Source organism: Cyanistes caeruleus, chromosome Z, assembly GCF_971803275.1.
Source record: "Cyanistes caeruleus chromosome Z, bCyaCae1.hap1.1, whole genome shotgun sequence".
Classification (NCBI taxonomy): domain Eukaryota; kingdom Metazoa; phylum Chordata; class Aves; order Passeriformes; family Paridae; genus Cyanistes; species Cyanistes caeruleus.
This window is the reverse complement of record NC_141732.1, coordinates 8854774-8882520: the sequence shown is the minus strand read 5'-3', so window position 1 is coordinate 8882520 and position 27747 is coordinate 8854774. Positions and strand designations below refer to the sequence as shown.

General features: G+C 40.1%; 1 protein-coding gene across 2 annotated transcripts in view; it reads left to right on the top strand.

The window, feature by feature from the left end:
* Nucleotides 1-27650, top strand: part of LOC111940754 (uncharacterized) — a 32405-nt gene extending 4755 nt beyond the window's left edge. Inside the window, exons 1-3 of one of the 2 annotated variants that reach the window (XR_015280009.1) lie at nucleotides 16867-16994; nucleotides 20620-20740; nucleotides 23726-27650. Coding sequence is in view for 1 of the 2 variants with exons in the window: in XM_086866628.1 (XP_086722754.1) it covers nucleotides 20620-20740; nucleotides 23726-23814 (210 nt within the window). In the remaining variant the exon portion in view is untranslated. Of the gene's footprint in view, nucleotides 1-16866; nucleotides 16995-20619; nucleotides 20741-23725 lie in introns of those variants that run through there. The other variant, XM_086866628.1, reaches the window with a different exon arrangement.
* The last annotated feature ends 97 nt before the right edge of the window (nucleotides 27651-27747 follow it).

The window sequence follows — 27747 nt, the reverse complement described above, 5'->3', positions numbered from 1 at the left end:
GCTAGTGGAGCTTGGGGCTTTCACTCTCTACAGTGTAAAACTTGCCATGCTGTTCTTCTGTATGTTTCTTCATGTTGTAAGCCCTCATTTAGAGATGGGAGAATTGCTGGTCTTGGTGCAAGAGCTCCCAGGGATCTTGGCCATCCACACAAACATACCCTGCAGTGGAAAAGACAGCAGTCCTGCCTCTAGGGAAGGAGCCCAAGAGTCCTTTGCAAGGGGGATGTGGGGAGATTGATTTGCAGTTATCATTATAAATTGGAGTGATAATAAAAGACAGCGGGAAACTCACAAAAGGGAAAAAAATGGAGAGGAAAGATGATGTGAGACCTTCAAGCAGTGAGTGCTCAAATCAGAGTAAAAACTCTTCCAGCGTATTTTAATTCTCTGCAATTAACGTAGAATATGGGTTTTGATTCTTAAACTTGCCAATACACAAATGTTTCTACTAGGTATTTCTGTTTTAACATTGGCACTGCGTTAGTGACCTATAATTTTTCCTTATGAATCACTCTAGAACCACATTCTTCCCTAATCAATGACCATTTTCCCCTTTTGAAATTTTTGTTTCTACTTCACACACAGATTGTCTGGAAGTCAGTGTTTGGGAGTTTTTTATGTAATTCTTTCTGGTTATTCAGGACATCCATTCCTCTACTCCATCTTAATTCTAGAAGACTTCCCACTTTTTACCAAAATGCAGTTTTGTGAGAGGTGTACATGCTGTGTTATACCTCCCTTCACCTCATGTGAGAGGTCAGAAGATAACAAATTACCCTTTGTGGAGAAGGTATTTCAAAGACCCAAAGGCAGTGGGCTTTCAGCTCTGCCATGGAGACAGAAGAAATGAAGCAGCTTCCTACTTTGCCTGGTCTCTTAGAGGATCCTTCTGTTATGGAGTTGCTGAAGGTCAAAGATTGGCAACAGATGCCAATCTCTTCCACTGGGAATAAGATTCCCTGATACCCATCCAGTAGATGATTTATCACCTGGGGAAGCAAGGAGTGATCAGCAGGATCTGTTCATGCTTTATCAGTCCCATATGGCCAGTGTGAAGGTTTGGGGAAGAATGGAGACTAGCAATAGGCTATTGCCTGGAAGAAGTTGCATCATCACTGAGTGCTGCTGTACCGGACATACTAGAACTTCAGTATGAACTGGAGTCAGAGGCAGTGCAGTGGTACCACAGTGGGTTTCACTGATGCATTTTTGTCAATCCTTTTGAAAGCAGAGTGCAGGCCACAGTTTGCTTTCACATGTCTGTGCTGGGTTTGGGCTCTAACCCCGACTCCTTTTTGATCACACATTAATGAAGAATGGACTTTGATGGAACCAGACAAGCACAGTGGTGATGGATTCAGAACTGCTTTCCACATGCAGCAGTCCAACACCACACACCTTCTTTCCTGCCTAAAAACGGGTTCTGACAGATGGAGCCCAGGGTCATGCACTCAATGAATTCAATGGACATTCATAGGGATGATGCATAATTTATGGGAATGTTGTCTCTGTGTGTGTATGTACCAAAAAAGAGGAAAGTGATGGGGTTTTAGGAAGAGTGACCTGGCATTGTAGAAATTAAATGGAATAAAGGATGCCTGCTGTCTTAGTTTCATCTGGAATAGAGAGAATTTTCTTCCCAGCAGCTGTTAGTGCTGTATTTTGAATTCAGTGTGGGAATCATACTGATAACACACTGATGTTTTTGTTGTTGCTGAGCAGTGCTTATCTTAATGCAAGGACTTTGCAGTGCCTCATGCTGTGCCAGTAAGAAGCTGTGGCAAGAATCTGGGAGGGAGCATTGGGACAAGTAACGCAGTGTGGCCAAAGGGATATTGTATAGAATGTCATGCCCACTATGTAAACTGGGGGAATTGGCTGGCAGGGAACGATTGCTGCCTGGGCATCAGTCAGTGTGTGGTGAGCAACTCTATTGTGCATCACTTCTCTTCCTTGTGTTTTAGTTCTCTTTCTCACCTTTCATTACTATTGTATTACTATTGATTTTATTTATTTCAGCTATTAATCTACTCTTATCTCAGGCCATGTGTTTTTTGTGATTCTCCTCCCAGTCTTGCCAGGGGTGGGAGTGAGCCAGCAGCTGTGCAGTATTTAATTGCTGGCTGGGATTGAACCAAAACACCTTATCATCTTTGGAGTTTACAAATAACAGTTCTTGACTTGCACAAATCACTTGATCTGTATACATAGGGTATCCATGGATACATTGTAAATACAATAAAGAATTTCTTATTAGTGTGGAGGGAAATTACAGAATCATGGAATCATGGACTAAGCTGAGCTGGAAGGGACCCAAAGGATCATCGTGTCCAGCTATCATCCCTGCACAGCATCATGAGAGCATTGTACAAAAGCATCTTGAGCCCTGTCAGGCTGGTACTGCAACAGCTGCCCTGGGGACCCTGTTCAGTGTCCAAGCACCCTCAAGGGAAAGAACGTTTTCCAGATACTCAAGCTAAAGCTCTCCTGACAGGCCATTCCCTCCAGTCCTGCCACTGGTCACCTTGGAGAAGAGATCAGTGTCTGCGTCTCCTCTTCCCCTCATGAGGAAGTTCCAGCGCCCAGTGAGGTCTCCCCTCAGTCCCTTCTCTAGGCTGAACAGCTCATCTGCCCTCAGCTGTTTCTCACATGGCTTCCCCTCAAGACCCCTCACAATTGCCACTCCCCTCCTTTGGACTCTCTAATAGTTTAACAGGTTTCTTGTGTTGTGGTGCCCCAAACTGCACACAGTATCTAAGGTGGCCATGCTAGTGCAGCTGGACAATCACATTTACATAACATGTTAATGTCTTGGTTTAGTTTTCAGTAAGTCCTGAAGATTCACTCATCTTGAAGGTGCACTTGCTTCAAGTTACTTCAACAGCTTTCTGCAGACAATAGCAGATGATGAAAGGAATGGAGAGCCTGCACTGTGAGGAACAACTGAAGGAGTTCAGTCTTTTCACCCTAGAGAAGAGAAGGCTTAGGGGCCATGCCATGACCAATACTTAAAGGCTAGCTACAAAGAGGTTAGAGCTTGTCTCTTCACCAGGACAACACAAGACAAGACAAGGGACAATGAGTACTAGTTGCACCAGGAGGAATTTCAACTTGAAAACAAAAAGAGATAATTTTCATGGTAAGAACAATTTTCAGAGCAGATGGGCATAGTCCAGTTTACTGCATTATCTTTAATAGGCTGGATAGTTAATTTAACAAATAGTATGTGAAATGGTCATTCTGAATTATTCAGGGATGGTAAACATAAGCTCTTCAAAATATTTTCTTCTTCTTTGTCTTCTTCTCCCTAATTCACTTGTTTTTTGACCTTCTCCTTTTCCAGGTAATAATCAATTTACTTGCCTACTCAATTACATGCTAAGATAGTGAAATCTTCCATGCATTTTCCCAGAAATGTGGTAAGGACCATTAGAAACTTTACTCTTCTTTCTCTACCTTTTATTTATTTATGTTCCCATTCTTTTCAGAGGTTTGGGTCTTTTGCACATGTGATTGTGACTCTGACAAACAGCAGTAATTACGTGGATATATTCTTCATAATATTTCTTCCTAGTCTAAGTGTTTGCTATTTTCTAGGTTGAGCTCCTCCAGTGTGAAGAGGTCCTCATCATAGTTTAGAAAGCACTTGGCTCATCTTGATGTTACCTAATGGCTTTAAAAACCACTAACATTCGTTGAGTAATTTTCTTATGCCTGATTCTGACTGTTGGTGATTTGAGTCAATTTCTATACTGAGTATGCCTAACTGGCTTAACAGGAAATGTTGGCTATTTTGTTTTCTTCATGCTATCAGTGAAGGTTGGTCTTTCAGACCATTAAAACCCTGCCCAAGAAAGGGCAGGAAGTCACAAAATCATAATTAATTTCTTTTTTTCATGCAGTTTTTGAAGAAGAACAGCAAGCCTTGGTATTTTGTGGAGGTCTGTTAAGGGGTCTATGTGTGTGTGTGTGTGTTCATATCCTCAGAACAGGATACTGTTTCACCTCTCATACGGCTCAAATGTGGCGCCCTTTTTGCCAAATGCTTAGTTTTCACTCCCATTCTCACATTTAAAGGTAGCTTAAATAAGACTGAATGTGTGTATTTCTTGGTAAAGCAGTTTAATGTGAGCATACACAGGCTTGAACTTTGCATAATGAGTCTTGTAGCCCATAGTAAAGATCTATGACCTTACTTGGGTTCCCTAGCTATGCCAAAGAAGGGTTGCAAAACCCAGAAAAATATTATTCTTCATCTGAAAAACAAAACAAACAAAAAAAACACCCCAGAAAATCTTGGTGCATTGAAAAACATAAGTTTGCTTATTGTTATCTGTGTCACTTTCATTCTTGAATGGAGACCCTGCAGAGAATTTCTGGGAGAAAGGCAAAGATGTGGCACTTCTAGTAAAACTTTACCTATCAAATTCTTATCCTTCAACAGCCAAGTTAACTACTGCTTTGAAATAGTAATATCATCCCAACATATCAGCTGGTTATTAATATCATCCCAACATATCATCTGGTTATTTTTCTAGTTACTTATATAGATTTTTCTCTATAATGGAAGGATTAGTTTTCCATGAGCATGAGGATATAACAAGGTACTGGAAAACAGGACATGAAGCTCATGTGTCGTGGCAGCAGTACACAAGCCTGGTGTTCAAAGGCTCTTTGGTGCCTACAGAATATCTGCATGCCAGTCAGGTGTGACTGCAGCATATGGAGCTCTACCAAAATAGCAGAAGCACAGGTTTGTTGATGCCAGTAAGAGATAATTTTAAGCCAGGTTTGGGTACATGAAGCTTGCATAGGGCGAGGATAGCCAGCCCAGGCCAAAGCCCTCAGCACTAGCAGTGCTGGTGAAACAGGCTTTAAGTAGATTCAAGTTAGCAGAACTTTTTCTGTTTTCTGTGTTTTTACACTTCTGCTTAGATCATGGGCATATTCAATGCAGTGCATGTGTGACACTGTGCATGACCACAGTGTCACTTCAAAGATCTCCGCTGCCAGGTTGACTGTCATTAGTATGGTAATGTTATGATAATTGCAGCACTGAAAATATTGGCAGGATTTATGGTCATTTAGATTCCTGTTTTTTTTTATACTGTGTCTTTAGATGGCTATTTATTTACTCTTACTACTTTCAGAATTTTTTGCAGATCATTATGCAAGCTGATGGTGGTTCTCTTAACTAAATTTAGAGGTTCCTGTATGGACGACTTAAATAAATTTTAAAAGGATCATTTACTTATTAACTGGTATAAAAGGGAAAATACTGAAAGTAGACAGAATGTTCTGCATTAAACCGATGGATAAACGGGAAATCAAAAGACTGAAACTATTAATGGGTTACAGATGAAGTTTTCTGTATTCAATAGACTAAGAAAGCCAGATGAGCTAGATGAGGTAAGGAGATAAGCAGTAAAATTCCTGAAAATGAGGTCACCATTGCAGCAATAGAAGGAGAGCCCTGGGGAAGGAAGGCAGGTGTGCAGATAGCAAGGTTGCTCCTGCTGGAGCCCTGATCTTCAGGGACATTGTGCCCTGGGGAACTTGGGGACAAGCAATGCCAGGTGGACTGGAGCTCTGCAACATGGTGACAGTGAGTATCAGATCCACCCAATGCAGAACCCTCCTCCTACACTGATATTTTTCAGGGGACTAGAACTGTAACACAAAATTAATGCTACCCACTGCAGTGTGTCTGTTTCACTGAGGGTACAGAAATACAGACAGAAGTCCTCCCACATCTACTCAGGACACAGGCTAACTGAGGTGCACATCCTTTTGCTATTTTCTGTATGAATGGGTTTTGTCATCCCTATCACTATAAGACTGACTAAACTTCTAGGCTGTGGGGTTCTTCAGTGAGAGCATTTCCTGCTGTTCAACTCCTCTGGAGCAAAAATTGAAGAAGCCAGAAAAAAAATTGAGCTGAGTGAAAATTCAATCTGCCCTTGTGATTATGACATTTCAGTGAGAGTTCAGATGAGAGGGAACCTCTTTTTTCTCTCTGTGTGCCGAAGACTTTCCTCTTTTGCTAGGCAAAAGGAGCCTGTGATCACTTTGCAGACAACTGAGTCTGTAGGCCCAGCTCTGTTTGTGCCAGCCCAGAAGGAATGGAGACTCTTCAGAGGAAAGTTTGTTGGTTAGAGTGTGTGATACAGTAGTTGAGACCATGGTTCCTTCAGTCCTCTTTAGAGAAGGATTTTGTTTTTGGAATGGTCCTTGGCTTTCCACAGGCCTCAGTGCTGCTGACACCTTTGCAAACAGATGTTTGGTGATGAATGTTTGAGATGCAGTGAAATGCAGATGTTACATTTAATACCAAAACTAGTTGTTCACACATTTTACTCTCAGGAGTCACAATCAGAAATGGCATTGGAGCAGCTGAGAACTTCAGTCCCAACCACACTCTTTTTCCTCTGCTCTTCTAGGTCTTCTTAATGAGATTGTTCTATAGATAATAAGTGAAAGAGCTTTTCTGGCATGTTTGTATATGAGCAACACTTTGAGCTGTCTCACTGTAACTTGGTTTTCTTCCTTGGCTGCACCTACATCAGATTTTTTTTAAAAATTTCCCTCGGTAGAGACAGTGGAATGCCTGCACGGTACATAATGAAATGCTGCTGCCAGTGCCAGCCAGAAAGTGAGCACGCCACTGTAATCTGACACCATTGCCATAAAGACACCGCAACCATCTGTACTGCTCCTGCAGGTCTGCAGGTGGCATGATGGCAATGTGTTCAAATAGTTCCTCATGTGTAACAGAGGTAGGAGATACTTCCTCGAGTCAAAGCTTTGATTTTTCCTTTTAGCCCCCTCCAAAGGCTTGCATTTTTCTGAGGGCTTTTGTAAGTCAGGATTTATCTAACAGGGAGGTCAAGGTGACAAATAAGAAAGCAATTATAACAGCAATGAAAATGTTAGCCAAAAAGCCATCAAATCATAAGTCTTGAAAACACGATGTTAGTCTTCCCTTTAATCTATTCACTGCAGAAAATAATTTTCCAGTGCCTTTTCTGAAATAATTAGTGCAGAGATTGACTGGCTGTTGTGGTGTGTAACTACTCACAAATGGTGAAAAAATTATTCCACCTTATCAAGTCAAATATTCTGCCTTTGCTTCATAGTACTGTAATGTAATGTGTTCTCCATTTTTATGATAAAGGCATAAGTTGTACAATAAATTTGCCTTGTACAACCTTGTAACATTTCTCCCTTGTCTTCACCCTCAGATTTAATGTTCTGATTAGTAGAAAACAGTACAGAAAAGCACGAACCTTGCAGTGGTAAGCAGTGACTTTGATCAGATTATGAGCTTGAAGAACACATGTAGGACCTTCACAAATCCCATTATACAGTTTATGCCATGAGGAAAAATTTGTTCCCAGCACAACCCTTGCAGTCTTGAATTCTGACATGAACCATAAATCCATTATGTATTAACTCTAATTCTGGTTAATTTAACAGCAAATAACATCTCATTTATGAAGAATATGTTAGATGTTTTTTAATTACTTTTTATCCATCTAACCACTTTTCCTTGTTTTTCTGATAGAATGAGATAAAAGGTACTCTGATTATTATTTGGTTCAACACATAATTAAATTTTTCCTCCTGATTCTAAATTGTTTACTTCTGTATCTTCAGTGGAAGGTCCTTTTTTCTTGTCTTATGGAAACTAAATGGGTGACTCTTGGCTGACTTCCTGACACTGACTCTTATAGGGTTTTTCTATCTGCTCTGCCATTTTTGAGTTAGGACATGTCTAGGGGGCAAAGAAGAAAGCATTGCAAAAAACCATTAGGTATTGCCAAATAATTATGTCCCTGAAAATTTCTAACCCAGTCAGCCTTGGTTTGATCTTGAGCTGAGGAGCCTTGCTCCAAGGGTTAATGAGATTAGGTGTTGCAGCCTATTGACATGGGATTCCAGATCCAACCTCGATTTTTTTTTTTTTAACAGTTCCACCATTACAGTGAAATTCACCAGTATACAATGGAGAATTACACTCTTCCATGTGTGGGACCCTGCCTTCTGCACCTGAGGCCCTGCTGCTCAAATCCATGTGTCTCATTTGCTCAGTGTTTGGCTCAGCTATTACTTGTTGGCTGGCTCAGGAGACATCTGTCTGCTCCTGGGTGTCAGAGGACATCCTGTCTTAGTGCACAGGGAAGATCTCGAAGCTGGATACAGATAGGGCCAGCCCTGTCCCCAGCTGGCTACATGAAGTCTCCACAGACAGCACAGGCTGGACAAGTTGGACAGTGCAACAGGACAGTGAAGATGCCACTACTGCTCCTATAGTAAAGCTGCCAGGAGTGGATTGCTCCACAGTCCCTATTGCAAAACTTCTCTTTTGAGGATAAATTGAAATTTAAGATTTTCTGCATTGGCCCCTTCCTGTCCTCTCTCTTCTACAGTGGCACTACACAAGAGAAGCCACAAACACTTCCACTAGTTGCAAAGAAGCTGTTTATCTGGGATAGTTTTGTTCAGTTCAGAAGAAGGTGCTCAGTGCCAGTCAGTGTCATGGTGCTGTAACTATGCTGCAGAGACTGTGCTGCTCTCAAACCTGGCTTTCTTAACCTTCCTGAGGTCAATCTGTGCGTCTCTTTGGGCTTCTCTTGTCCAATACAAAAAGTGCAAACAGTCTTAGGATATCCCAGAATCTCCTCAACCCTGCTAAATTGTTTCTATCACTAAGCTTCTCTCACTTTCTAGTTGCTCTTTCTATGGGAATATTAGCCCGTGGCAGAGGTGGGAAGGAAGATCTTTGTGTAGATGTGAGAGGATTCTTGCTGAAAATTGAGATCTTAGATCCTACAGATTGTAGATTTGGATCTGTGAATCTGGACAGATTGTATGATTTGGAGCAATGTCTTATCCTTTAATTGACCCAGCAGCTTTCCAAGTCTAATACACAGGTTGAAGGATGCTGAAGTGAAGCACAAGAGAATGGGTTTAGTCATCAAGGAACTGAAACAAATGAATTTTCAGGTGCCTGTGGAAGCAAAAGGTTTTTAACTGAGGCTTTAGCACTTACACTACCAATTAAGGCAGACTAAACTCACTTCAGTGTGTCTGCTTATGCAGCTCTTGACCTATCCCTGTCAGAAAAATTAGCTTTGTGGATTGCCCTCATGATCTCATCACATGTCTTAAAGGGAGTGTGACCCCAGCCCCTTGAATTGCCTTATTTGTTAAATGCTTTACAATGTCTTTTTTGGAGGTGCCTTGCAGAAGCTGAAATCCTAGAGGCCTCACAGTTCTCAGAGATAAGAATATATGTAACTACAAATAATAAAATGGAACAAAACAAGCACAAAAAAAATCAGAAATTCCAAAAACAAACAAAAAGAAAACAAACCAAAACTAAAAAACAAACCCAAACAAACAGAAAACCCACAACAAAACAAACAAACAAACAGATTGCAAAATATTAATTCATAGAAAACACAAAAATGAGGCAAATATTTTGCTGCAATTTAAACAATACCTCAGGGTTAAGACTGGGGATATTTCGTAGTGCTAGTATCAGATAAGAAATAAATCAGCCTATATTTGGCCCAGGTTTATCAGCAGTAGTTACTGAATAATCAGTTCAAACATTATCTTCTTAGTAAGCAGAAATATTCTCTTCACCCTCCAATGCATTCTAAGTCAGATATTGCTCAGATAAGACTTATCATTTTGCAATATTTTATTGACATGAAAAGCAGATTTTTATTGTTTACCTGCAAACAGGTGCTGCATCATTTTTTCCAAAAACTTTAGAAGATAATAAATTCAATTTCAGCCCAACTTAATTGATACAGAACTGACCTTGAAATATTTTCTGTATTTGTTTTAGTTGATTTTCTGTATTTTTCACCAGCAGAGTATTTGTCCTAAATAGTAATTCAGGCAGATTTAAAGAGTTGAATAATACCTCTCAGAAGCCTTATTTTCCTGCAGAGAGAGATTCCTTCAGTCTTATTCACACTGTGTATCACAAGTAAGAATGTAGCCCTCAGCTATGGAAACAACCTGAAATGTTTAAAATAATCTACCTGGAGAAGTTTCTTGTGTATTTACCTTAATAAACTCCATACAGCTGTTACAATACCAACAGAAATTGTCTGTTTCAGTAAACACTTTAAAAAACAGAATGGGTGACTAATGCTATGCATAAATTTCACCACTTTCTCATCTACATTGGTGTATAAACACCTGACTTTCTGCAATGGTATAAAATATATTTCAATACTTGTAGAGAATGTTTTTCAACCAGCTAAGTTTTCTGGTTAATTAACAGGTTATCTTAACATATGGCCAGTAAGTGTCATAATTGCTCTAGCTTAACACTTCTGATTTATGTGTGGCTTAAACCAGAACACAAAAAGTCCATAGAGCAGCCCTTTGAACAAAAAACCCTGTTTATTGAAAGTAAAGTTTACTTTTAGCCTGTTTACTAAAAGTAAAACATTCAGTAAAAGTGGAGTCAGCAGGATGGGTAAGACTCAAGTCTGTTCCTATTTTGCTTGTTGTTTATTAGTCTGCCTGTACAGACTGGAAAATTCACTGAACATTAACTTTATTTTCTGCCCTTACTCCTCAACACCAAGGAGGGCTGTGTGGCAAAGTGAGATGATGCTTCTTATATTGTCTGTCCTCTACACATTAAATAAAGTGACTGTTTCTAGAATGGTACTTCTGAGAGATTTTATGTTTTCTGTGTTTAATATGATTTTGTGGAGTTTGCTTTTGTTAACCTTGAACTCTTGGAGCAAAAGTAGATAAAACAAATTGCAGCAGTGAACATTCTACAGAAAATGGTTAATTTGGGTTTTAGTGTCTTCCCACACTTACAACATCATTACAGTTTGTCTGCTGGGAGCTGCATAATGTGCATGCAAGATATTTACCCAGGTGTTCTGGGCATCTGTAGCTTGGGCTTCAACTAGACAGTCTAAGCTCCCACCCAGAAGAAAATAAATCCACTTTTGCCTCTTGACATGCCTTCCAAGCATGAAAAATCACATATGCAAAGACATTGAAACTGTGGCAGACCTAGATACACTTTTTCGATTACTAGGTATTTAGTAGATAACAAAGCTTCAGGTAGCAATATTACTTTTCCTCCTTTTATTTTCTTCTGGATCTAAGGTCTGTTTACAGGGAAAACTACCTGAAGCCAGTTTTTCCATAGATGGGACCTTTATCAGGCGAATGCTATAGCAGCAGAGCTGTACTTTGTGACTTTCTGCAAGTGAGGACTCTGCAGTAGAACTGGTTATTTTAAATGGAAGAGGTGAGGCAGTGCTTCACTGGACTGTGACCAGGACATTTGAAGCATTACAGAAGTCAGCCCCTGTTCTCTTTGGTTTGATATTTTGTCAAATTCAAAAATGTGTCAGCTGTGCAGCAGGTTTGTAGTACAATCAAGTTGCTCCATAAGAAGCAACCAATATCTGTCTTGTATGTTCATGAGGGTTTTTGAGGACTGATTGGGAAATTCATCTGGAAACATGCCTAGTTTTCAAATCAGATGTTAAACAACAAAAAAATTCCATGTTGTTTTGACCACTTGTGGTCATCTTAAATAAATGATTAGCTTGTTTTTAGAAGTGGGGAAAAAAGTCTTTCTTTCTGATGGCAAAACTTACTCTCTTATTTTTAAATATATATGCTTATATAACTGTCAGTGTTATTTTTTATTTGGAAAAATACCATCAACCAGAATGCCCCTAAGTATTGGGGTCCTTTTCTAGCAGAATTCTTGGAATGCAGCCACCTCTAAATCACATTGCGTGACTGTAGGTAGGAAAACCTGAAAACGAATGAGACTTGAAATGAGACATGCATACTTGTTTTGGAACATCAAGAGAGGAAGGATGGTTGTTAGTCCTCAAACTACATATTTTGCAGTCATCTACTTTTATTTTCCCGTCATAACTCAAGAAGATTTGAAAAAAAATCTAGGAAAAAACATCTCAGTGGCTGGGAAAACATGCTAGAAGTGAGACAGAAAGCTGAAGCAATTCTCCCATCTCTATTATCCAAACCTTCCCACTTTTGCTTAGCTTTCATTTCAGGGCATGTTAGTTAGTGAGTACTGGTAGAGGAGGAGCTAATACTTGTCTCTGATTTATCAAGTAGAAACTTGCAGATAGATACTATACTCTCGAGGCTGGCAAATGAGATTGAACTTTTGGCATCTCTTTCTCTCATGCTTGCCAAGCTGGACATAAACTTGCCAAACTTCCTGCATAACTGCTGCCTTATTTGGAAAATGCTTAAACTATTTCTTGGAAAGTGTTTGAAGGTCAGGCAGAGGGGATTTTTCTGTGTTTTACAGTATTTATTATTACATAAGAAGGTTGTGTCCTACTTCTCATAGAGATCTGGCTAAAGACTACTGATATAATGAAGGCATGCTTCCTGACATGATAGAAACCCTGCTGAAGACAGTGAAAGACACTACCTACATGTCCCTGTACCTGCTACACATCCAGATTAACATTTAGGAAAATAGGCATTCTAGAATTTTCTTTTAAATCTCCCAAATATTTATGCACTGCACAAATTTTGTGGCTCAAAATGAGGTCTCCAATAACACAGCTTTGAAGTCATCCTACTCTATGGCAGAGATCCTCAAGAGGTCTCTCCTTTTGTGACACCTCAGAGGTCCTCAAAAGTGGCAGAAAATTATGGTAGTGACTGTGAAGATAGGCACAAGGGAGTAACAGGAGGCTGAGGGTGGAAGCACAAATCACAGCTGGTCAGCAGACTCAACAAAGAATAAGAAATACATATATCAGATGTAAAAATCCTGTATGTAAAAACACAGGAGAAAATAGGGAAATGTCAAGAATTATCACAACTCATAGAAGGTCAGGACCATAGAGAAAGGGAAAAATAATGGGGGGAAAAAAATAGAGAGGAATTGCTCCACTCTTCTCTTCCTCCACTGCTCTTTAATCACAGCAAATTCCCCTCAGCCTGGGTAGGTTTTTTGGCCATGTTTTGTCTTGCTATTCAGGATATTTTACTTGTGTGAGGTGTCTCTACTATCTCACTGTACAATGTGAATTTGGCCCCCACAGAGCTCTGTGTGTGCGCATGTGTGTACATAAGTGTGTCTGTGTGTGTCTGTTTGTGTTTGAGTGTGTTTGTGTGTGTTTGTGTGTGTTTCCCACTCCAGCTGCCCACACAACAAAGTGATTTATCTGCAGGATTGAGCCAAATTTAAGCTCAGAGGCAAAAACTCACTTGAATGAATAAGAGAATTTCAAACCTCCTCTCCACTCCCTCCCACACTTTCTTTGATCTTCTTTTAAAAATCTCAGACTGTCAAAACATGAATGCATGTATGCGTTTAAGCACATGAATAGTCCCAGCAAAGGCAAGGGAGCGGGGTTCTGCCTACTCTCCCATTAGCACATTTGATGGAAGACAAATCTCTCCTTTCCTCTGCACTTCTGTTCTTGCCTTACCTGACCACTGGATTTATTCTTTGCTGGCTGCTTTCTGTCCCACGCATTTGTACATTGCATAGAAGAGCACAGTAACAACCCAGTTAATTATAATTAATTTAATTGCAAGAGACGTATGTGATTCAAAGAGCAATGTCCTGCTGTACAGAAAAAGAACAAATAAAGTAAAGCATAAAAAGTTCTAGGGTAGGTATTGGTATTTGTTTTATATTTTCTCTTTTAAGTTTAGGGTTGTTCTGGTTTTGTTCAGCATAGATTTGGATTCCTGGGTGGAGGAGAAACTGCTCACACAACAGTGTCTGGATACTGTGGTGTTCTTAGGTTTTTGCAAAATGTCTCCAAATTATTTGAAATGTTAGTTTAAGAGATGCTCAGAATTGGATTGAAAACAGAGAGATAATAATTAGAAAAGTACCAACTTAAATTTTTTGAGTATTCTGGAAAAAACCCACCCAAACTGAAAAAACCTTTTTTCACATTATTGCTTTGAGAAGGTATTCTGTGTTTGCACACTGTTCTCCTGCACCACAGTGCTGCAGAATTACTGCGCTGCAGATCTGAGTTTGTCCTCATAATTTCACTTTATGTTTACTTGTGGTAGAAGTTTAAAGCAGCCTTTGCCTTTCTCTGAACTCAAACTGGAAAGGCAGTCAATAAACTGTCTAAAGTTTGTGGGCGAAAGCCCAGGTTGCTACATTAACTCCAAATTATGTCCCTGGCAGACTATAAACATGATTTCAATCTAGTGGAACAGTATCATCAGATATGTGCTTCTCAGCTGGAGGTGGCTTTCCCCATCCTCTTAAAATTGTCATTGCTAACAGTGGTGTAGGGGAGATGTGAAAGAGCATAAATGTGTAGCACAGACACTCAGTTAAAAACAAAAAATAATTTCTTTGGTGTGAATCACCCCCTGGGAAAATTACTGCTTTTTGAAGTATGCAGTCCAGTCCCTGTGAATGAAACAAACTGATAAATTGTCACACATGACATATGCTATGGCCTTGCTTCAGAAGCTCCCCAGAGGCAAGTTTTGTGAGACAGACCATTGCAGGACTGGATGAATTCCCCTCCTTCCAGTACTTCATGAGTTCTCAGCAGACTCAAAATTATTTGAAGAGGAGGGTTAAATTTGGCAGTAGCCTTAGAATAAAAGCACTCCCACCAACATAACTAGGGAGCAAGAGTCTATTATGCAATAAATTACACTAGTAATAATTGACCTTTGCCTTTTCCATCTTGTTGAACAATTGCACATTTAGTCTGAGGTAGCTTTAAACCAGGCTAATTATATTCCTATGATGAGCAGCATGCCGAAGTTAAAGAAAAGTCTGTTAGAAATTCAAGATAGATCTACTTCCTCCATACCTTGCTCACTTTGTCCCTCAAAATCCCTCTTGCAGACTCTTTCAATCTTTACACTATTCTCTGTAAACATACTGATATTGAGGCAAATAATCTATTAATTGCAGAAATGAAAATAATATTAATTTTGTCCTTTGCTGTGACTTGGGTGTAATTGCTGGGAAAACATGAAGTTGAGGTATTCTAAACAGCTGTTGGCTACAACAGTGTGTGAAGTGATCTAAGTTGCAGGTGAAGGAAACCAGTTGGACATTCTTTCAGGTCTTGTCACTTCAGATTTAATTCAAGGAATTGTACTAAACCCCAATATATTATTAATATTTATCATATCTATCACAAAGGAAATACCAGGTAAAATGTTTCTCTTATAACCTTATTTTTTTATTCTAGACTGTTGGGATAAGATACCTTCAGGCTATTGGAGCATTGATGAAGTTGAGCCATATGAGAATTTAGAGAATTCCGTTCATAATTACACATTGCTTTTTTTAGCAATCCATTCACATTGCAGCAGAAGCCAGTAAGTTTAGTTTGATGTTAATGCACAGGTACTAAATCAGATCTGAGGCCTAAGCAGTTGAGTTCCTCATCTCTCAGAGTGCCCAGATGTGGAAGAATTTGATATCTGTACCAAACCAGGCTGATGGGAAAAAATTTTTTCTGCTACATTAGGTCTTTCCTTTTATCTCCAATAGCAAGGTTAACTGAACTCATGAAGTTAAAATGGTGGTCATCTTACCTGCATGAAAATCACCACTGTAAACCTTCCTAAATTCTTGGCTTCACCTCTGAAAAAGACTGTGTACAAAGCTTTCTTTAATGACATTTAGTTACAGCGGTTTCATTCAACAATGAGGAAAATGCACAAAATAATCTAAGCACTTCAAAAATTGCAAAATGGGGAAAAGCAAAGTAATTGACATAAATTACTGTCATATAATATAGAAAACACAAGTAATTCTTCATATCAAATTTTCCTTAGAGGTACTTTGCAAAAAAAGAACTTACCTTTATTTCTTTACTAGTATAAAGAACGTCTTCTATTTAATTTTATTGTACAATTGTACATTTGAGTGTACAATTTCACATCTATTTTCCGTCTAGTTCTGACAGACCCCATAAACTTACTATGGATCAGTCCTTAGGGTTAAGCAAGTGTGAGTCCCAGAAACAGCTTTTCTCTTCTGTATTCAGTACAATGCATAATGAATTATTGCCTTTTAAATTTACATGAAGTACTATAATCCCCCTGATGATAACGATGTTAATCAGATGATGTGCCAGAGTTAATGGGTAGAATACAGATGTTACAGACACACTTCTGAGTGCAGAACCAATACTAACATGAAATCAAAACTTGCTTTTGGACAGATAATTATCCTGGTGGTTATGTGTGCCTCAACAAAGCTTGAGGCAGCTTGGATGTTACCAGCTGAGCCCAGGGAAGCAGTCCTTATCCTATGAAGTACCATGTTGTGTGCTAGGAGCAGCTTTGCAGCTACAAATCTGTTCCTGCATATCTTCCTCACAGGGAATGCTGCAATAGGCAGCTTGTTCAGCAGTTTATGTCCAGCCTGTGCTACCTGGTAGATTTCAGAAAGATGAAGGTTATTTCTAACAGTTAAGTAGATTAGAGTTCTACTTTCAACAGAAGCAATAGTTTTTATGCATAAATTATATGAGTCTGGATTTTCAGTGTCTAAAAGTTGGTCTAGTACAGATTTTGGCAGCTAAGGGATGTGGGGACATCCAAGTTGTCCTTGGGACCCCTCAGCAGCCTCACAGCAGGAAACTCTACGCAGTGATCCATCCACTGGGGTCATAAACAGCCTGTGCCCATGTCCTTGGTTCAAGCTACTGCATCATCTTATGAGGCAAAAATAATTAGAAATAAATTAAAATCTGGCTTTCTCTAGGCACATATGTAATCTGGTGGGAGCAGGGTGGACTAGAGGGCACCTGGAGCAGGTGACCTTGTTATGCACAATCCAGCACCTGCAGCTGCAGCTGGGTCTGTGATCATCTTTCTTAGAAGCAGCACCCGGTGGTCCAGGCTGAAGGGTGAAGGTGGGGAACTGCCTGATCTTCTCAGCACCACATCAGTGGAATGCATGATTTGAGGGGGAAAACTGGCTAATTACCTGAGTAGGTGCCTTAAAAGAAACCAATCTCCTTGCTTTTAGTAAATAGTTTTCTTAAGGCTGTGAGATAAAGTGAAAATTTAAAATACTTTTCAAAACAGCATAAATACTGTAGGTGGCAGAAATAATAGAAACTGAATGAAGTGAAAATTGCGTTTCACTCACTGTTTGTCTTCCCCTTCATATTTGCTGTGGTAGGTGCATCATATATTCAATTAAAGCATCGGGTCATTAGGCCAGGGGCTACAGTCTGCAACTGCTGCTTCTGTTGGTTATTAGATTACGTGCAGCCAGTAGTTTTAGCACATCCTCATGAGTGTGACAAGAAGGCAGTCAAGGTTCAGAGTTTTATATATTGGTCTGCTTACACCCATGGAAACCAGCATATTTAAATATCCATTAAATATTTCAAGTGGGGTAGAGAAAGGAGAGGATAAAAATATTGGAAGTATAAAACATTGAAGTCTTTGGTTTGTTAACATGATGTTGCATTCTTAATTAGATATTGGGAGATTGCCTGCAAGACATGGTTCGAGACAACAAAGAGTGAGGCAAGGGAGAGTGGGCATCAAAGGCAGCACTTTTTGCAGGGCAGGACATTTCCACCAGGTCCAGAGAAACAGCACTGGCACTCTCAGAAGAGCTTTACATGTCTCCCCCCTGGCCAAGCTTGCCTGGAAAAGTCTCTAAGATCTTCAGCCTTCTTCAGCAGTATGAACTACCTGCATAGTTGTGAGGTTTTTCACAGCTTGGAAAAATTTGTGCAATTTTCTTTCTAAGGTGTCCTGCAGCAGAGGCCAAGCTGATAGGAAACCACTTTCAAACATTCAACCTAATGCTTCTTACCAGGATTTAGGCTCTTTGCATCCTGCCCTGACTCTCATCGACCAAAAACCAAAATTTTTCCTCTGTCCTTGTGCAGCTGCCTTTTTTGTTGTGCTTTCCTCATGTTAAATTAAGCAGTCCTGTTTCATGCAGTCCTTCCCTGGTAAGCACATTTTCTCAACCCCTGGCTACTCTCAGAGCTCTCTCCTGGGCATCCTCCAGCTTCTTCCCATCTTGCAGAAAGTGCCTTTCCCAAAACCAGATACAACTGCTCATCTGAAGTTCGGCAAATGTTGACAGGAGCAGAATGAGTTCTGCATGAGCCCTGTAGGTTAATGCTTTTGTTTGTATAATCTGGTAGTGTTAGTTTTTCTAGCAACAGCAGCAGATTAACTCCTCCTACCTACAGATTCATTGTGACCCTCAGGTAGTTTTCCACAGAGGTACTGCCCAAAAATTTGGCTGCCTAAGTACCAGGTGGCATTGTCCTCTTCTTGAGCAACACTTTCTTATAAAGAAAAAATATCAGTTTGTCATGAAAATTTCAAATGTTCCTGGTTTTCACCACTGGCACTGACTGTACTTTTACCTCAGCCCTTGAATTTCAATTGGGTTTCTTCCTATTTCAATATCCTAGTTACTGGAAATACTGATTTGGACAAATATAAGGACTTAATTCAGAACTCTGTTTTTGTAGTAAATGGCTGGGCACTTTTCTGGTATGGTTCTCCAGTTTTGTTCACATACTGCTCGCACGTATTTCATCCAGTCTTGGTTTGCCTATTTTATTTATAAAAAAGATCACATCAGCCAATATCAAAAAACATAATGAAAGACAAGATTTATGGCTTCTATTGTTTATTCACAGGCCTTTAACCTCATTATAACCTTCCATAAAGGAAATGAGATTGGCTGGATGGAATTTTGTTCTCATTAAATCCTTGCTGACTGCTAAAAAATGGTTTGTATCATTAGTTTTGTTTCAAAATTTCAAACTTTTGTTATTTTGTCTTAAAACCTTTGTGATCAATTAATTTAATTGGCTAAGGCAAACTTCTCTTATCTTGCACAGATGAAAGCACAGGCCTATGGACTATATCCCACAGCGTAGAGAAGGATTTGGAAATTTCTGTTGCAAGGCATTGATAACTCTAGAGGAGGATGAGACTATCCAGAAGATTTTAAGCAATGCATTCCTAGATAAGATAGATCAGATAAAATAATGGCCAAATCCCATACCTTATAATCAGCAATGAGTAGACCCTTATGGCCTTAGCAAGTAACTCACTCAAGGTGAATTACAAAGGCTTAGAAAAACTTGGTTACATTAGTCAGTGTAATTTGAGTTGTGAATATTAACAGTGACTATTGTCATTAAAATGTATGACAAGATTTTTGGAAAGCCATGAGTGACTTAATAACTTACACCAACAGCAGACTTAACTAAACAACAAAACCCCAAATGGATGCAGCAAACATGTAAATGTTCCTTACAAGTAAATCGGGGCTGAACATACAGGGGAAAGCAACAATTATTGTTGAGTTCAAATAATGGAACTTCCAGAGTACAGGAATATAGCTGAGGGAAAGCCTGTGTGTTGAGGCAGGCACTGTTAGGTACAGCAGGTATTTCATATTTGTAGAGTCCTGAAGTGTCAGCCATCAGTCTTTTGAGCCAATGTAGTAATAGTATTTAGGAAGAAATAATGACAACTACTGCAAGTATCTTTCATATTTCCATGCATCAGACAACCATGCATTTAGTATTTCAAAGTGGCTGGGTTGTCACTGCAGCACTGCTGGAAAGGAAGAAGGTCAAGTTTTATAGTGGAATTGTGATGAAAATGGGCAAGGAAATGGGGGTAGGTTACACACTTGGAGTGCCTAAAGTGCACTCCAACATTGGACCCATAGTTTATTTATTTTGTTTTTCTCTTCTGGTTGTTGCTGTTGGTTTTACTGTTGTTAAGGTTGGTTGTTTTGGGGGTTTTTAAATCTGACACAGAGTGACCTGCAGCAGTTGGCATAAGAAATCAGTGAATATGACTAGTTTCCTGTATTTTTTTTAGTGTCCCACTCTGGTCTTTGACGTATTTAATGATATCAGGGATTTCTGCACCCTCTCACATTACAAAACCTAATAACCAGTACTATTTCCTTTTACACCCTTGCGAAGAAGACAGGGATAACTTAAAATTACTATTTCAAAAGTAGCTTGTGTGTCAGGAGCTGTAGCTTTGAAGGACTTAGCATCTCTTTTAAGGACTGCAGCTGTTCCTAGGGGAGCCTCCTGCTGCTCCAGGGCTTCCTCTTGCATGCTGCCGTGCATCCTGCTGGCTCTCTGCATCCAACAGCGCAGGCATGCTGGCCCTGGGGAACAGACTTTCCTGGTGCAGACATTAACCTTTCTCCCTCAGGGATTTCAGCTCTCATTTTACAGCTGCTTGCTTTTATTAGTCAGTAAGTTTTGTGAATGCACCGAGAGCACTATGGGTGTTGCTATCAAGTTGGGACATACTCCTCATTCACTGTTAGATTTTCTCTCTACTTTTTCTTATGAGTGCCAGGGAATCAGCAGTAAATCAAAAAAATAACAGCAAAGAACATCCATGACTGTTCAGTTTGGCAACGTGAGGTGCATACTCTTGCAAATGCTGCGGTCCAAGACATTGATATATGTATTTTTGTTTCCTGGCAGGGAAAAACAGTATTTTTAGCAACTAGTATAAGATAAGTAAGTCATGAGCATTGGATAAAGTAGTTTCCCTGACCTACTGCTTTCTTTTTATTTGCTTTCTTTTCAGTTTCAGCACCCACATATCATTCTGGAAACAGGAATGAAACAGAAAATCAGTGAGTGGCACAGGCTTGGCATGGAAGTGGGGTACTTTGAGGAAGTACTAGTTGAGACCTTCCAGCTCAAAGGTGAGTGGTGCAGTCACAATTAGCCATGAATATACACCTCCAAAATACTGTAAGAAGCTGCTTGCTGCCCAGAGCCAGTTCAAAAGCCACCACTCTCTCAAGCTCAAAGAAAAGAGACACCTACTCTGGCCTTGAGTTACTTTGACATACTGACATACTGAGGGCACAGCATGCTAGTTTGTGCCCTGTAAGATGCCAAACTAGCCAAAAAGATCTGTTCCATGGTAAAGGAGTTGCTTTGTGGTGCACAGGAAGCAGGGAGATGTGCCATTCACTTTTCTGCCCCTTCCGAGGGGGACAGCAGCTCTTCCTGTCCTACTCCTTTGCCTCCTGCCTGTACTGTAAAAGCAATCTCCAGGTTGCTCCTGTTGCCTCAGAAATAGGCAACATGAGGCCCCTAATCCGCTTTCCTCTTCCACACTGAACTTGCATAACCCACAAGAGAGCCAGGCCAAATCTGGCTATTTATAATCCAGCAAAACTCAGTCCTGTTGTCTCCATTGCTTCAGAGAGGGTTTCCTGAAATGCAGGAGAGTGTGATGTTCACCAGCCTAATTCTAGCAGTTTTGTTTAAAAATATTGATGTTACAAATTATCTACATAAAATATAGAAATATGATGTAATTTCAATATTTATTTTTTTTCTCAGATATACCTACCATGCTGAGTATAGATAGTTTTGTTCATTATAGAGTCAAAAACTTACGTAGGTTAACAAAATTGAAAAGAGATGTTCTGAAATTATAATCTCTGCCTATCCCTTATAGTTTGCTATTGCTGTGAAGACTCTGGAGAACTCTTTCTCTGGGTTTTGCATGGTATTCCTAATATAAAACATTACGTTATGTTTTCTAAGGTTCAAGACTTTAAGGTTAGCCAGAAAACATTATGTTCCTCTCCAAAGGGAAAAAAATAAAGGACATGGGTAATTATTCTCTCAGCCTTCAAAAATCCATTTCCTTAACAGCACTCTATCCTCTCAAAAGAGAGTTTATGCTTATGGGGATGGTTTGCTGATGGGCTGTGCGGGAACAGGTTCAGTACTTCATGTGTGATTCCAAGAAGCACAAGGAAGCCCAGCTTTCTGAAGTGGGTCCACCTGTACCACTCTGAAATAAACACAAAGTCCTGTGGTTTTCAGAAGCAGGAACAAATCTTGCCTTACCTGACAATGGACAGAACATTATTGCACTATCCACAAACAAGATTTTTGTTCCATCATAATCTGTAATTTGAATTGCTGTTCACATTTCTGATATGAGTGCTTACACATACAATAGATGGGAGGGTAAAATAGTCGGGTATTGGCTTTGCAGCAGAGGATTTAATGCAAGAGAAGAGAGTTGTGTGTACCTTGTACCTTCCTTATGGTACAGCAGGACAAGACCAGTCCCAGATTGTCTTTACCTTTCAAGCACATTAGAGCAATGCAAAGCCCATTAGAGCATCAGGAGAAATCTGAGTTTTTAGGGAACCTGTGTTCTGACTCCTTTCTGTGGCCTATTATTCCCTAAATCAGTACAAAATTATTCACTATCCAAAAAAATGCTTTATAGCTGATCAAATGTTGTTTAGGCAGGTCCTAAAGCTTCCAATCAGAAGGTGAGCTCTGGCTTATGTCATTCCTCCACATCAGAGGAGTTCCATCCATCAGGAGGGAACAAGCACAATCACCTTGATAATGAAGGAAACCCATCCACAGTAAGAGTGGTGGACTAAAAATGCATGGAGAGCTTCAGTTTCTGATCAGTAGCAGCCAAGCACCCCTGAAAAGAGAGAAAACCTGAGGTTTTCCTTTCAGCATCCCAAGGTGGTTAGAAAGGCAGGGGTGGTGTGCATGGGCAAAGCCCAACTGAGGGAGATTTGCCTGCCCCAAGCAGAATTCTGCCCTTTTGTTCAAACTCTTCCTGTTTGTCAGTGACACTGTCTGGGCAATGAGAGCTGAGCTCTGCAGTTTCCCTTACTCAGCTGAATATTGGCCTCACAAGTGCATCCAAAGTTCTGGGCTATCCCCATGAACCTATTTTTGATCTTGTTTGTTCAGCCTGGTAATTCCAGTGGAATAGCTCAGCATCTACCACTTTGTGAGGTCAGAAGGATGGTTTACTGTTTCAAAATGCCTGGTTTGGCATGTGATTTAGGCTCACAGCATCCTTGGATTCTCCTTCTGAATTAATTGGAAATTAGGACAGATACCATTAACCATAGAAAAGGCTTTAGCAAGATACCTGTTTTCTGCCACAAGGAGTCATTCCTTACCTTCTAGGTCCTTGACCACCTTGCTTTCCAGGACTGGAAATGCATCTCTCTCCTCTCATTTCTCTTCAGCAAGCTCCCCACCAGATGCAGGACATGTGTGCTGGATTACCAAATCCAATCCCTGGGAGCTGTAGATAGGTTTCTTGATTCACAGCAGCTAGACTTGGGCTATTCTGGCTGAAACTTGCTTCTTTGTGACCCTCTGGGCAAAGGAAAACAGAGCAGAGACCTCTGGAGAGGTTCACTGGGGCTCTGGCAAGGTGGGAAATGGGGCGTCCATCTCCTCTCTTCTGATTTCAGAGGTTCAGATCCTTCAGTAAAAAGATAAGCAACTTGGGGAACAATGCCCAGTTTTTTCTCTCTGCTCTCATGTGTGATCTGCCAGTGCTGTGAGCTTTAACATTTACAGCAAATTGAAAGTCTAGTAACTTGAGGTTCCCCACTGAAAAGAGCTACCTCAAATTGTTCATACTGATGTATTTTGGAGTGAAAAGCATGAAATGCATCTTTTCTCCCTTTGTTGATCAAAGTACACTTTTAAATAGTAGCAGTTTTACACTTTACGTAACAATTTCCTGCCATGGCTGGCTTTCCAGAATCTGACAGAAATGTTTCCTGCTGCTACAGTTAAGTTACTGATAACTTACTGCTGTTTATTTACAAACAGTGTTCAGATATCTTTTTTTACCCTCCCTTCCCTTTTTTTTTTTTTTTTAATTTTTGAAGGGTGTTTTGTCCTCACTCAACCTTCCTGTGAACAGCGCTGCCAGCTTGGGTGGGCTACCAAGGAAACGCCGAGAATTTGTCGGACTTGAAAAGAAAAGCAAACGGGCTGTGAATTTGTTAGAGGCTGCAGGTGGCTTTGATTCTCTGCGCGGAGCCTGCGCCGGAAACATCCCGGCTCCTGAGCCTCCCAGGGGACTCCAGCAGACAGGGCTGCACAGCCCCGGTGATGACTCACGGGCAGGAACTCACCTCCGAGCGAGTGGCAGTAGCGGGGGAAAAGTGTCCGAGCCAAAATGAGTCAGAGGGGAGCGAAGGCTGCAGAGCAGGGCTGCCCTGGCAGCCTGCTGACACACTGAGCTCCAGAGCTGCCAGCGGCGACAGCGATTGCATAACTGCTGGGAAAGCAAACCCAGAACAAGCTGTAAAACCTGTGGCAGCCTGGTGGAAGACACAGCAGCCTTCAGGGCTTTCTATCCAGCAATTTCGTTGGAGAAAGCTGGATGGCCTGTGGTAGGTTTTGAATGGGTGGGTAGAGAGAGTTTTATTAGGAGGGTGCAGTAAAATTTGCACCTTTGGGGACAATGCAGCGTTGAATGGAGAAGCTGTGCCACAAAGATCTTTTTGCACTCTTATATTTGTCAGTGGAAGTCTGTTGAGATCTACTAGAGACTTGAGACTACAAAAACCACCTGAGATATGGGAAAAAAATGCACAAGAAACCTGCTCAGCCATTTCATCTTGAGGATGTGTCCTGGAAAATAGAAGTCCCAGGTGCTGTGACTTCTTGAAATCTTCAGGATCTGTTTTAAGTACACAAAATAAATTTACCAATAAAACTATTAACTGTCTAGACAGATTTATGGATTTAACTTTGGACATGTGCAATATGAATTTGAAACAGTGCTATCCTAACAGGATACTCTTTCTTTGTATAGAACATCAGCTGCTGGGTCATATCTCTTCCTCTGGAATCAGCACCTGGAAAATATTAGATGAGTCACAAGAATCTGAGAGCTCTGAAAAGCAGCATACACCAAGTGACATACAGGATGAAAGCTTTAAACTCACAACTTAAAACAACAAACCAGAGCCCTCAGAGCAGGAATAGACTTAAGCTGCTGTGAAGTGTTAAAAATTGACTGGTGGGATCAAGCTAAGGTACTCAGGCAGCATCAGGAATGGCAAGATAGCAATGAATACACAAAGACCATGAGCATCCTTTTCTGACTCTTTTTTTCTCAGGCAGTGCTGATTTTGCAGTTACTCTCCTTCCTGAGATAATTTACACCAGCCTACACAGCACTTTTTGCTCTGGACATACCCTGACAGATGGTAGCTCTGGATGCACTTACAAAATAGTTCAGATGGATAAGTGTAGGCCAGCAGGATTGTCAATGTGCTAGTAAGATACCTGAAGATTCTAGGTTATGTTTACATAGCAGTTGAACTATAAATGCAGGATCATACCATGTTCCCCTACTTAATCCAGGATTAGGACACAGGTTCTAGGTGTGGTGGTCACTCTCTGAACTTTGCCAGGCATGTTCATGGGCAGAAAAAGTGCTAGAGTCTCAAGATGAAAACAGGGATTAGCCTGCATCCTGCCCCTGACACAGCTGGCCAATAGTCTCTTGCTCTGCTATGTCTTTTCCTGTGGGGAGTTCCAGCCTACTCCCTCTCCTGCAGCTCCTCCTTCACAAAATTTGGTGGAAAAAAAACGCCAGTAATGACTGTCTCCTAAAGCATAAATAAAGGGTTTCATGAAGGGCTTCTTCCTGCATGTTTTCAGCAGGTCATTTCACAGGTCTGTATCTGTGAAGGAAAATAGCTGTTCCAAACTGGAATGTGACACTTGTGTTTTCTTTCTGAAAACCTTGCACCTCTGGAGCTCTAGTTCAGACAGGCTCCAGACAGTCTCAAGTCCTGAATTTCTTTTCTCCTTAATTGCTTGCTATATTATTCTCCATGTTTATTTCTTTTTAATTTCTCCCTCTTTTTCCTCCTGATCTTTCTTTTCTCTGCACTAGAATGTAAGTTACCCATGTTTTCATAGCTGCAGCAGCAAAGCCAAAACTCCTGCATTTCTGCCTCTAACTTCACCAGAACTCAAAATGAACCTTAGTAAACAGGGATGTGAAGAGCCACAAAAAGGGGCCTTGTACTTTAGCACATAGATCATGGGCCTCTTGGACTCAGCCTGTGGTAAGTGTATGGGAAATGAAAGTCTTGTGTGAATAGCTCTGGAAGTGTTTGGGGCCCACACTGTGTTTGCCAAGGAAGTTTTTAGGAAACTTCAGAAAGGCAGAAATTTCTGATTCTGGACTATCTTTACTTCATGGTAGGATCATCTGACTTTGAGTTATTGGTGATAACAAATGGTAACAGACCCAACATCATCTGGAAGGTCTCAGATAAGCACTGATAACCTCTCCTTTGGCTACTTCTTGAGCACATTCCTAGCCTTCCACCTTTGACTTTCCAAAGTATTTTCCAATTAGTGAGGTATTGCTCTCCCCCTGTGAAAAGCAGCTCCTTAACTTCACGTGGGACTAAACCAGATTGTTTGCTTCAGTCAGTCCCCACCAGCCACAGTCTCTGACATTGCTCAGACCACTCCTGCTGCTTTTCCCTGGTCACTTGCCACTGTGTACCAGTGTTCTCTGAGCTGGGGAGCCTGAGGATGTCTTATTCCAGCTGTATCCTTCCTATTGCTCAGTGGTACTAAACCATTACTTCATTTGAATTGCTGGTTAAACTCAGGGTTTTTGTTCCACTCACAAGAACATTATGTTGATGAGACAGATCTGGGCTCATTCCATTCTATTAAAATTTCCTTTTTCTGTTTGAACTTCTTATGTAGAATATGGATTTTATTTTTTATCTTTTGTAATATGGTAGTACAGTTTTAACAGTGAAAATTAAATTGGAGTCTGGCACTAAAGTACTATTGACTTAAATTTTTTATGATTCTTTTCTGTATGTTTTATATGCTTGCAGACAGAATTTAGCTGGCTTCCAATGAATAAAATTATTAATATGAATCAGATTTTTTAAAACACATCCTCAGGATGCTGTTGGTGACACAAACTCTAAGGTGTAAGGATTAATGTTTTCAGCATGTGGTAATTAATGATGCGGCTTTTTAGTATGTAGTTCAATTGATAACATATACTATTCTGCCCTACTCTTAATTTAAAATATGCTCAGTTGTAACAACATTTAGTTCCTAATTAGTGATTTTATCTTCATAGCTTAAAATGGTTTATGAAAGCAATTATTCATTACTAATCCTATTTTTTAGAATTCATCTCTGGGGTTTTGTTTTTTGCTTGGTTTGCTGAGGGACAAATATTGATTTGCCATATACTCCATGATATGTTATAAAAAGGTTTGAAGTTGGAACCAGTGTTTCCTGAATCAATTTATTTGACCATAATGCTTTCAAAATACTCTTACTAGTCCATTTCGCAAATGATTATTTAATGAGGTGGGTAAAAAAGTAGCTGGTCATGGTGTTCTGAAACAAGTGACTGTGAGACACATACTCTGCACTTTTTTCCCCTATTAATTCTATTTATATAATTTTATACTTTATTCCAAAGGTGAAAATACATGTATTAAGTCCTGGGGACATTCTTTAAAATGGCCATGTGCTTTTTTTGTTGTTTTTTTTTTTTTTTTAATGCATAATAACGTTTTTTCCTTTTTTAAAAAATCTTAAGAAGCTGACACTATGTGTATGCCACAGCCACTATTGCAGATGCAGGAGTGTATGCCATCTTTGCTTATTCTGGAAGTTTCTAATAATCATAGCATATATTAAATAATCTTTGTTTCTGCTTTATCTACACTATAATGAAACCAATGTATGTTCTAAAACTTAGCAAAGTGTGTATTATTTTTCCACCAATAAAAGTGTTTTTAAGAGAGGACTGTATCAGCACTATTCTAAACCAAATTACCCACACATGTTAAATTACCTTTTAATTCGGTTTACCAGAGGTGGTAAGTGAAACATATTG